The sequence below is a fragment of the Equus quagga genome, chromosome 14, assembly GCF_021613505.1.
Source record: "Equus quagga isolate Etosha38 chromosome 14, UCLA_HA_Equagga_1.0, whole genome shotgun sequence".
Lineage (NCBI taxonomy): Eukaryota > Metazoa > Chordata > Mammalia > Perissodactyla > Equidae > Equus > Equus quagga.
Window position 1 is genome coordinate 71,060,236 of NC_060280.1, and position 13,182 is coordinate 71,073,417.

Here is a 13,182-nt window from a genome sequence, read left to right on the forward strand (position 1 = left end):
ACACTTGACGTAGATATGCTCATTAAAAAAAAAGTTATATGATTTAATCATCAACATGTAATTTATTCATGTATAGTTCTCAGTGTTAACATTATCCAAAACCACCTACTCAGGACTATTTGTTTCACTAATTTTTCTGAGGAAATTAAAAAGTCACATTAAATTTTTAATCATGAGATTCCATTTTATTTAGCACAATCAAAAATTATATGTCATAATATATTTTGTAAAGTGGTGTGCAATAAAATTTAGTTTGATTTTTTTATTGAGGTATAATTGACATAAAACATTCTATTAGTTTCAGCCATACAACATAATAATGGAGATTTGTATATATTGCAAAGTGCTAAGCACAATAATTCTAATTAACATCCCTCTCCATACACAGTTACAAAAAATTTTCTTTTCTTGTGATGAAAACTTTTAAGATCTATTCTTTAGCTACTTTCAAATATGCAATAAAGTGGCCAGCCCCATGGCGTAGTGGTTAAGTTCAGTGTATTCCACATTGGCAGCTCAAGTTCATGGGTTTGGATCCCTGGTAGGACCTACACCACTCATCAGCCATGCTGTGGTGGAAACCTACGTATAAAGTGAAGAAGATTGTCATGAATGTTAGCTCAGGCCTAACTTTCCTCAGGTAAAAAAAGAGATTGACAACAGACATTAGCTCAGCACGGATCTTCCTCAGAAAAAAAAAAAAAACGCAGCAGAGTATTATTAACTATGGTCATAATGCCACTAGCAACTACCCATTTGTTCTCTGTATCTACGAGCTCAATTTTTGTTTTTGTTGTTGTTTTAGATTCCACATACAAATTAGATCATAAGATATTTGGCTTTCTCTGTCTGACATATTTTACATAGCATAATGCCTCCTAGGTCCATCCATATTGTTGCAAATGGCAAGATTTACCCATTCTTCATCACATTCTCTTTATCCAGTCATCCATCAATAAGCACTTACATTATTTCTATATCTTGGCTATTGTAAATAATACCTCAATGAGCATAGAGGTGCAAATATCTTATTGAGTTAGTGTTTTCGTTTTCTTCAGATAAGTACACAGAAGTAGAATTGCTGGATCATAGGGTAGTTCTATTTTCAATTTACTGAGGAAACTTCATACTGTTGTCCACAGTGGCTGCACCAATTTGCATTCCCACCAGTACTGCACAAGAGTTCCCTTTTCTTCACATCCTCACCAACATTTGTTCTCTCTTGTCCTTTTGATAATAATCTAAGAGATGTGAAGTGGTATCTCATTGTGGTTTTCATTTGCATTTCCCTGATGATTAGTGATGTTGAGCACCTTTTCACGTACCTGTTGTCCATCTGTATGTCTCCTTTAGAAAAGTGTCTATTCACATCTTCTGCTCATTTTTAAATTGGATTATTTGATTTTTTGCTATTGAGTTGTATAAGTTTCTTATAAATTTTGGATATTAAGCCTCTGATTTACAAATTTTTCCTCCCATTTTGTAGGTTGCCTTTTCATTTCATTGACAGTTTTCCAATGTTCTGCAGAAGCTTTTTAATTTGGCGTAGTCTCACTTTTTTATTTTTGCTTTTGTTGCCTTTGCTTTTGATGTCAAATTAAAAAAAACATACTTTGAAAGTGGATTATAATTACAATATCAGATGAACTTTTAATTTTTCCAGGGTTCTCGTGTAAAATTAGGGAATGATTAGAAAAGAACAGGATTCTAAGACATGGAATGGGGACTAGTGGCACGATTTAGATGATGAGGTGCCTGAATTCCCAACCCCACACTGAATCTCCCTGCCCAGAAAGATTAGCTGCTCCTGCTCTGTCTGATGAGGCTGTTCTTGCTTTGCTTGGAGATTCAAAAGGCCTCTCCTTCAAAGAGGAAGGCAGTTTTCCTCAGTGATATACCTCAAGAGTCCTTCCCCCCTCCCCAGTCTACTTCCTTCCCACATTACTTTTAGACAGATGAACATAATTTCTGAAAGAGTTTGACCAAGGAGAAAAGAATGTCATTAAATATTTGAATTAATTATCAATATGAACATGCTTTCCAGAAGCTCTGCACTCATTGTGCTAACTTGATCAGATAATAGTAGTCTTATACTATTTACTTACTGATGGTTGGCTGATGCTTGGACTCAACAGTGACTTATGCTAAATAAAGATATAGGGAAGGGGATGTAATGATTTGAGAAATCGGAATGTGGAAGTGGATTTCCCATGTAGAACCTACCCCCTCATGCGCAAATCCTGTGGCCTGAAAGGATGAAGAATTTATTCTTTTTACCAATGCTCTAAGAATTACACTGAGGAAGGGAAACATCAGGTGCCAGAATATTGATTGGAATTGATGTGGCTGAAATGAGCTTTTAATTATTACAATATTTAAGAATTATAAGTAGTGGGCTCAAACTATCAGACAAGAGGTGGGGAAAGTTATCAGAATGGGTAGTAAGAGCAATATGGTAATAAACAGGGCAACTAGTAAAGAATTTTTCCAAACCGGAAAGTCTATCCTTCTTGATTAATATAACAAAATTCTACCAGGTCTAATAAAAGAGGCCAAAATTGAGTCACCGTCAGGGTCATTGCCCTTACCCACTTCCCTGGTTGAGTCAGTTCATTGATTCAATGCCACTTTGGAAAAGGAAAGGCCAAGTATTCTCTACAGTAAGAATATAAGCATGTACTATGCATAATCTTCCTAACTTTCCCCCAAATGGACCTCTGTTTCTTCCATGGAATAACTAGTCAAGGGAAATAGCCAGGCTGTTTTTAATGTATTTAACTCTGGCTTTGTCAGGTAATAAATGGAGCTCTGAACCAAGTCCACCTTATAGAACATCAAATTACCCTAACATTGTTTCCTACTTCATGAGTGTAGAATTGGTATTTATGTTCTCAGCAACTGAGGCAATCTCCACGTTGGCTTTCTGACCCTAAAGTAACTAGGGACTATTTTTATAGAGAGGGTCATGTGGAAGCCCGAGGTCTCCAACTTTCAATAAAAGAGTCATAAAAACTTTGTGTCTTTTGGGATGCTCATGGAGATCAATACTACTAAAAGAATTAGGATAGAAATTTCTATCACATGCCCATTAACTCTGCAGTATGACAGGTGCAGAATGACAGAGAATTGTAAGTTTAAGGAAGTAGTGACATATCATAGCTCCTGATTTAGATGTGGTCTTGTTAGATTATGTCAGTAGAACCATTAGCACAGTGATCCCCAGCTGATAAATGCTTTTAATTTGTAAGAGTTACCAAATACAAAGTGTCATTCATAGAAAATTTCCGCATACATGATACATATACACATATACATGCACTCAGACATAAATATGTTCATATATACATACACATATATAATAATGAGAAAAAATTGCATGTAACCACAATCCTATTTTTTTCACCACCAATAGTCACATAGCTATGTGCCCCTTTAACTTTTCACCCTCTCCCCAACTCTTTGTCCTCTAGTACCCACTAATCTGTTCTCCTTATCTATGTGTTTGTTTATCTTCCACATAGTAATGAAATCGTATGTTATTTGTTTTTCTATTTCTGACCTATTTGTTCAGGATAATCCCCTTAAAACCTATCCATGTTGTTGCAAATGGGATGATTTTGTCTTTTTTATGGTTGAGTAGTATTCAATTCTGTATGTATACCACATCTTCTTTATCCCTACTTCCATTGGGCATTTCGTTTGCTTCCATGTCTTTGCTATTGTGAATAATGCTGCTATGAATATAGGGGTGCATAAATCTATTTGAATTATTGATTGCATGTTCTTTGGACAAATATCTAGTAATGGAGTGGCTGGATCCTATGGTATTTCTATTTTTAATTGTTTGAGAAATCTCCATACTCTTCCACAGTGGCTGCACCAGTCTGCATTTCTACCAGCAGTGTGTGAGTGTTTCTTTTCCTCCACATCCTCTCCAACATTTGTTATTTCTTGTCTTGTTAATTGTAGCCATTCTGATGGGTGTAAGGTGATATCTATTGTAGTTTATATTTGCATTTGCCTAATAATTAATGATGTTGAATATCTCTTCATGTGCCTGTTGGCCATCTGTATATCTTGTTTGGAAAAATATCTGTTCATATTTTCTGCCCAATTTTTGATTGAGTTGTTTGTGTTTCTGTTGTTGAGATGTATGAGTTCTTTATATATTTTAGAAATTAACCTCTTATCAGATATATGATCTGTTAATATTTTCTCCTAGTTAATGGATTGTCTTTTTGTTTTGTTCATGGTTTCCTTTGCCTTGAAGAACAAAGCTGAGGCACCACAACCCCTGACACAAAAATACACTGCAAAGCTATAGTATTCAAAACAGCATGGTACTGGTACAAAGACAGACACACAGATCAAGGGAACAGAATCCAGAGCCCAGAAATAAAACCACATATGTATGGACAGCTAATATTTGACAAAGGAGCCAAGAACATACAATGGAGAAAGGAGAGTCTCTTCAATAAATGGTGCTGGGAAAACTGGACAGCCACGTGAAAAAGGACGAAAGTAGATGATTATGTTACATCATACACTAAAACTAGCTCAAAATGGATTAAAAACTTGAATGCAAGACCTGAAACCACAAAACTTATAGAACAAAGTATAGGCAGTATACTCTTTGGCATCAGTCTTAGGAGTATCTTTTAGAATATCATGTATACTCAGGCAAGGGAAACAAAAGAAAAAGTAAACAAAGAAGACTACCTCAGACCACAATCCTGTTGAAGTAAAATATTATAAGAACCACAGCAGTATCCTCTGTGCTTTCCTCCCATGACATCTTCTTCTCTCCCTATGAAAGAAAATAACTATCCTGCAATTTCTGTTAACTTTTCCCTTGACTGTCTTTTAAATGTTTATCAATTATGTATTCATTCCTCTTTTGAACTTATATAAATGGAATCATACAGTATTATTCTTACCTAAGATTTATTTTTTTGGAACATTGATTTTGATCACTGTGGTTTACTCCCCCTTTTTTTACTTCCTTATCTATTTTATGAATAGGACACATTTTTCTCTCCCTTCCCTTCCTCTCTTTCCCCTCTCTTCTTTCACATTGAACAATGTGAAAACAACAAACAACATTTTCCAAACAACAGTTGAGCTGTTAAATGTTTTTTCTATATTTAGGCACAGTTGCTAAGCATATTTTTATACATGGTAGAAGCTCTGTATGTGCAAAATTTATGTAGGTTCCTGGAAAGGAAGTACTGGACCACAGAATATGCATATCTGTAATTGTATTGATGATGTAGTGTTTGTACCAATTTTCACACTAACTAGCAGCTAAGAGAGCTCTTTGGTCCACATCTTTGCTAGTACTCAGTATATTCGGATTTTACAGTTTTTTCTTGAAAGTATGAAAGTTATATTTTATTGTAGATTTAATATGCATTTCTATGATTAACTAATGAAGTTGAGCATGCTTTCTTTGGTTTTCTACCTTTCTTGTTTTCTCTTCTCTGAAAAGTCTGTATGTGACTTTTGCTTACTATTTTCATTTGTTTTTATTTTACTTTGTGATGTATATCGTATTTTCTACATTGCAAATACTAATACTTTTATTTTCTCTTTAGGTTAAGTGTGATAAATATCTTCTCTCAGTGTGTAACTTACCTTTTGTCTTTATAATGGTTTTTGATAATTCAACCTTATTAAAATTAAGAAATTCTATTTAATTCTTTTGGTGGCTTTTAAAGAAAAATCCTCCCCTACGTCTTCATTCATATACTCAAAGCTAACTTTGTATCACCTATGTGCGAGCTACTGATTTGGTTCATGTTTTCCTCTTATAGTTTTTATGTAACAATTATTCTGTAGTGATTTGTCCACTCATGAACTCACAAGATATTATGTTAGTTGACTATATTGGTAACATCATATTAGTAGGACCTGGTGAGTGGGAAATAGAAGATATCCCACATGCCTTGAAAATTCATATTTCCATATCATGTGAGAAAAACCTATGGAAACAAACTGTCACCTCAGTGACATTTCTTGTAATCTAGTTGCCTTGGGATGTGTTAGGCTAGTCCACAAAATCTTGATTTTTGATAATGTTCAAGAATGTCACCTTGTACTGTGCTGAAGGTTCTTTTACTTCATTTTACTCCTGAAGCAAATAAGTAGCTCAAAGCATCTATTTGAGGTACTAATATAGAAGGAAGGACATGACTTCCCATCGTGTTCCTATTTTCACATGAAGGGGCTCTCCAAAGTTTCATTTTCTGGGTACACTACACAATGAGAGATATCTGGCCTGTAATATGAATACAAATTGTAGAATTACTGGCTTTTATCCCTCTACTGAAGAAGAAATATTTGTACAACATAAAAGGCTATAATTTTGCTACTTTTCCTTTTTCCTTATCCAGACAGTGAATCTAGGTAATTCCATAGGATACCTCTGCATTTAACGATACCCAGAGGTAAAAAGTAATAGTAAATGACTGAAGCCTAATTTGGCAATATCAAAATGTGTTTGTGTCTTGCAGAAATAATGATTTGATCAACCCTATTTGGCAACACTAACATGCTGAGTTTCCTGATAAGAAAAAGTGTTTAAAAAAAGTAGAAATCATTAACGTGAGCTGTGATCTGATAACCATTTGCAAAATCAGTATTGTACCTCCTACATGCATTTTCTACATGGCTTTGACGTACATGTATTTACATATGTTTTAGTTTTCTCCCCTCCATTCACTCCCTTAATATATATAAGACGGTAACTTTATTATTTTGTCTTTAGGTCACACAATAGTGAGTTAGAATTACTCATAACCAGAGATAAAATTGTCATCACTCAGAGATTCCAGATTTGAATCTGGATGAAACAAATGGTGATATATTGGAGTGGCTTCCTCTGTGAAGGGAGAGACATGAGGAATAAAGTCGCATTGTACTTGGCGTTGACATTTTGTGTGTGTAAATATGATGGGAAGGATGTATACAAATGATGTGTGATCAGTATGGCAGATTGTCATGAATCTTTATTGGAGTAATTGTTTATTCATATATTTTAGAAGCATATCTTTTGAACCGCCTTCCTGTAGGTGGGACTGCCTTCTGCTGTAGACATACCAGATGCTTTCCCATTCACTCTAGCAAATAGGGAACATGGACATGGGATCTAGGCTTGGCTAATAAAATAGATCAACCTAGACTTTGATCTGAAGGAAAGGGCAATAAAAGGCACATACAGGAGAGTTAACTCAGATGATGGCAGTGACAGCATTAGCAACATAGAGTTTTGAAAAGCAGGGCTGGTGGCATACCATCAGTCCTTTTAGGGTTTTGTGCCTGTGTTGATGGTGGGTACTCTGTGGAGCTGAGTAGTGCACGGAAACAACAGTTGAACCCTCACCAGATATTTCTTAGGCATTACTTTGCAATATTTCTGGCTGGTCATCATGTTTCCTGTTCCTTTTAAGGTTTGATGTTTTGGCTTTTCTGAGTTGCTTGTTACATGGTGTGTATATGTGAGGGATATGTTGTAACGGAAAAGTACATTTTTGTTTAGCTTGCTTTTTTCTCCTTAAATATATATCACCGACCTCCCTGGAGGTCAGTAGATCAATATTTAATTCTTTTACTTTCTAGTTTCTTTACGTATACACTAATGGATATAATTGTGAATTAATTAGATTGTATCATATATGCCATATTATTTTAGTCTTTAAAAAATTTTTTGTCTTTTTTTCATTACCATCACCTTCTCAATCCTAGATTAATAACCTGGTTTATTTCTTCTACTTATTTTTCTATGCTTGTATAATGTAAAAATTTTCTTTGCTTATGAAAATGGCAAAATTCTAACCAAACTACTGTGCATTATGCTCCTGCCCACTCCTCCACAGAAAATATTTCGTGAAAATCCCTCAAGGTTAACTAGTGTGGTTATAATTCAGTCTTACAGTAACTGCTTAGTGTTTCATGATGTAGCAGTACCATGATTTATTCAACCATTCCTCTTTAGGAATATTCACTTGATTTTCAGTTGTTTTGCAACTATAAATTATGTATCAACACATGTGTTTGAATAAATACTTATGTGGTGGTGCTTTTATTTTTTGAGATAGATTCCTGGAGTGGAATTGTTGAATTTAAGGACATATATTTAAATTCAATACTATCTTCACATTGCTTTCCCAAAGAAGACATTATAACTACTCAGATTTATACCAACAATAACATTATTTTGCATTTCACTGACTAGGAATGAGCTTAAGCATCTTTTCAAATCATTTAAATTTACTCTGCTGTGAATTTCTGACCCACATTCTTTGCCGTTTTCCAATTTGAGAGGGGCTCTCCATTTTTTATGGATTTCTAGGCAAGATTTGTTTTGGATCTAAGTTCTTTGTCAAATATATGTATTGCAAATATTATCTCCCACTCTGCAGCTTGCCTTTTACTTCTTAATATTGCTTTGTAATAACAGAAATGATAACTTTAAGAATGGAAAATAGGAATGAAAATTTAAAAAGATACCATTCTACATAGCACTCAAAAAGTCAAATAATTAAAAGATATTCAACTTGATTTTTCATAAGGAAACTACAACTTACATACGATAAGATACCACCTTACACCTATTAAAAGAGCTAAAGTAAAAAAGACAGATGATGCCCAATGATGATCACATGCAGAAAACTAGAACTTTCAACCACTGCTACTAGGAAAATAAATTGGCACTATAAAACTGTGTGGCAAAAACAATTTCCAACTGTTTTTTTCTCTACTTATAATCTGATTATGAAGCTCTAGCTTTATTAAACATGATCAAAGAAAATCAGCTGCAAAATTCATAGTGTACAATGCAATCAATTTAGTTCATGTGTTATTTTTTATAATTATCTTTTGTTTGTTTGTTTTAAAATATATTTACCTAAACCAATGTCATAAAGTCTACCACAGTTATATCTACAATTCAGCTGTAAAATAATTTTGAAAATTTAAGTGCTTTAAACCATTTTAAAAGATGGTGAAAAAGAGAATGCTATTGAGATGGAGAGTGCAAACAGGTGATGACCATTTATGGATTCTGGACAATTTTAAGTTGAGAGTAAGCAGTTGTGAGCCTATCTCCATCACAGGTGAGGGAAAAGCATAACTGAGTCCTCCCTTCCTCTTAGTTATAATTATTAGCTCCAGAAATACATGAACTCTTCTCAGGAGGGTTCAAATAACAAACACATAGGGAAATATAGGCATTATTACTAAAAACTTTCATTAGACTCTTCTTATTGTTTTTCTGCTCATCAAGGGTCCTGAAGACCCAAGAGTAATCCTATCTCCTGAGACACTAAATCAAGTCAGGCTCCTACCCATCCAGCCATGTTAGTTTCCATTCCCTGTACTTCAACTAGCTGGGTCCTTGAGTAGGAATAAACTACTTTTTCTCACCAAGGAATCACAGACGTATCTCTTCCTTGAGTAATAACGTGCAAATTAGTGCCTTGTCATAGCATGTAGAAAGTGAAAAATTTGGGGAAAAAAACACCACAGAGGAACTTTACACTGAAATGAATCAAATACTGTAAGGTGAGTTCTTAGAAAGGTAGATTTCTCTTACTTCCTTTTGCTTTCCTTCTTAAACTTCCATTCAGAGTTAAGATACTTGTGGATCATTAGATTTCCTTCTAAATTTGGTTATCTAGTCTCTCTCTTTCTCTGTATAGATACAATTCTCTTTCTATATATACAATAAAATTGGTAATTAAGGATCTACAAATAGGGACTACGTTGCTACAGCAAGGACAAACAATTCAAACATTGACACCTCTGATTGATACTCCTGCTTAAGTCTCAGGCTACCTTGTAATTCACCTGATGGAAATTTTCATATTTCATTTAGTCTGAATGTGAGATTATTCTGGTGACAGAATCCCACTGGTAGAGGGGAATTTCAGAGACACATTTGTTCTATTTCTTAAGTTCTGATATCCATGTAGGTGATCAGGATAATTCTGTCTCTGTTATTCATTTTCTCAGTTGAAAAAATGTACCTTTAATATAGCTTAAGCCACATTGCCTGGAAATAGGATAAATTTTGTTTGGTCTTTGCTAAGAGCAGAGATCCTTGTTTGTCTCATATTGGTGAGCCAGTTTCAGAGTCTTCTCTCATAAACAATTAATACCAATCCTGAACTCGACAGTATTTTGGATTAAATCAATAACAGCATTTCTGTCTCACTTTTCATTGTACAGAATCTCAACTTTTCTTGACATCGACCCAACATAGGTTCTTTCCTCTTGCATTGGTTCCATTTTTCCTGTGCCAGGTAGTAGGTTTTAAATATGAACCATATACTTGATGGAATTGTCTTCTTTTATGAGAACCATGCCTGGATTTATGAGTATGAGGAATAGAAGATGGGGGAGGGATATCTTCTCTAACATAGCCAATATTAGGAAACATTTAGATATCTAGCAGAGAAGGATGTATGTTAGAAAATTTGTCTGTACCCAATGGACTGTGGTTGGGAGAACACATTCAAATTTTATTTTCTTAGAGCCTCATAAAGGATAATCTAGTGTAAGAGAAGAGTGAGGCTAGCAGTGCATGAGGCTTGGTATTTTCTGGATCGTATGGGAGCTTGCAGGTAGCCTATTATGGAGTTGAGGTTCTAATCTGCTCTAGTTGAAGTGACAGAAATCGTTTTATAAGTAGTGAGACATTAGTACCAGTACCAGTACCAGAGATGAAATTTGCCTCAAAGATATAAATTTGAAATTGAGAAGTCCCTATACAACAAAGAGATTTTATTTGTTATCCATCTCTCTCTCTCTCTCTCTCTTTCCCTCTCTCTCTCTCTATATATATATAGAAATTCTGTAATACAAAGCAAAGTGTTATATGATTCACTATCATTTATTGAGCAGCTTTTACATCCTAGGCACTGTAGTAAGTACTTTACACGTAGTATCTTACTTAATACTTATAACTTCTCAGTGAGGTAGGTGAGGTGAGTACTGCTAACTTATATATGAGGACACAAGAGAATGATTTAGATATACTGTAGACTTTTGAAATGCTCATTGCTATCAACAATTAAATTCTTGATTCTTTAAGTTTCTTCATGAACGTTTGATAGAAAATAGAGTTCCAATTAGACTCAAAGATTCCTGACCTCTGGTGTACACTCCCTGTTGAATCACCTCCCCTTCAGCATGGGTAGGGCCAGTGAATATGGTAGGATATCTCTTGGTGACATCACAGTACATTACACTTTGTCACAGCAAACTGGAGAGAGTCTCTTGCTGGCTTTGAAGAATGAAGCTGCCATGTTACCAGATAGTCTGGTTAGGTGGTTAGGACTTAAAGGTGGCTTCTGGAAGTGGAGAGCAATGCTCCCTGTCAACAGCAAACAAGAAAACAGGGCCCCCAGTCCTGAAGCTGCAAGGAAATGGATTTAGACAACAATCTCAATAAACTTGGAGGAGGATCCTGAGCCTCTCATGAGATTATAGTCTCAGATGAGTTTACAGACCCAGCTGACACCTTGATGTAAACTTGGTAAGACTTGAGCAGAGGACTCAGGTGACCTGACTCAAAAAATTGTATAATAGTGATTTTAAATTGCTTCCTGCTGCTAAATTTGTGGTAATGTATGATACACCAATGGAAATTAATGCCATGGATTTCTCCTACTTTCTTTTGCATATATAAGTCTGTGCTTCTATTTGTCTGTGTGTCTGTGAGAGAGAGAGAAACAGATGCTGAAATCATTCCATCCACTTTTACTAAAGAGGCTTTATAATAAGCAAAGTTGAGTATAACTCTAGAATTATCTACCATGATGATGCAGTTGCTACATAGAGAATGGATTCTCAGTTCTCAATTAAATGCTATGTGTTTTTTATATTCTTAGACGGAGAAGGACCAAAGATGCGTAGAAATGGCAAATGTGAGCCTCGTGACAACATTCATCCTCATGGATCTTCCCCATGCATCAGCGTTGGACACCCTGCTCTTTGGAATCTTCTTGGTGATTTATGTACTCACTGTGGTGGGGAACCTCCTCATCCTGCTGGTGATCTCGGTGGATTCCCACCTCCACACCCCCATGTACTACTTCCTGACCAATCTGTCCTTCATTGACATGTGGTTCTCCACAGTCACTGTGCCCAAAATGCTGATGACCTTCATCTCTACAGGAGGCAGGTCTATTTCCTTTCGCAGCTGTGTGGCCCAGCTCTACTCTTTCCACTTCCTGGGGAGCACTGAGTGTTTCCTGTACACAATCATGTCCTATGACCGCTACCTGGCCATCTGTTACCCACTCAGGTACACCAGCATGATGAGTGGGCGAACATGTGTCCTCCTGGCTGCAAGCACATGGCTCAGTGGCTCTCTGCACTCTGCCATCCAGACCACACTGACGTTCCGTTTGCCCTACTGTGGGCCCAACCAGATCCAGCATTACTTCTGTGATGCACCGCCTATCCTCAAACTGGCCTGTGCAGACACCTCTGCCATCGAGATGGTGATCTTTGTCAGCATCGGGGTAGTGGCCTCGGGCTGCTTTCTCCTGATAGCGCTTTCCTATGTTTCCATTGTCTGTTCCATCCTGAAGATCCGCACCTCAGAGGGGAGACACAGAGCATTTCAGACCTGCGCCTCCCACTGCATTGTGGTCCTTTGTTTCTTTGTTCCCTGTGTTTTCATTTACCTGAGGCCAGGCTCCAAGAATGCTGTGGATGGGGTTGTGGCAGTTTTCTACACTGTGCTGACACCCCTTCTAAACCCTGTGGTATACACCCTAAGGAACAAGGAAGTGAAGAAAGCTCTACTGAAGCTGAAAGACAAAGTACAATATTCTTCGAGCAAATAAATGCTCGAGGTAGATACGCTAATTTTAAAAATAGAGTAATATAATTTAGTCATCAACATATAATTTATTGCATATATTGTTCTCAGTGTTAAAACATTATCCAAAATCATCTTGCCAGGGATATTTGTTTCACATAATTTTCTGATGCATTGAAAAAATCATGATTCTTTTTTTATTTACAATGAACATGTTTAAATTTTGGTCTCTCAACTCATTTCTCAGTAATAGGTTTATTTCACCTTTTTTACAGTTTTATTTACATAGAATTGACATATAACATTATTTTTATCTCTTTAGAGAATAAATATTTTGATAGGATCTCAGATAC

At 35.8% G+C, this 13,182-nt stretch overlaps 1 protein-coding gene across 1 annotated transcript; it reads left to right on the top strand.

Moving 5' to 3' along the window:
• The first annotated feature begins 11,900 nt into the window (after positions 1-11,900).
• On the top strand, positions 11,901-12,854 carry LOC124225778 (olfactory receptor 10G9-like). The gene has a single exon (XM_046638431.1). The coding sequence runs from the start codon at positions 11,919-11,921 to the stop codon at positions 12,852-12,854; it is 936 nt and encodes a 311-aa protein (XP_046494387.1). The 5' UTR covers positions 11,901-11,918.
• Positions 12,855-13,182: the final 328 nt, after the last annotated feature.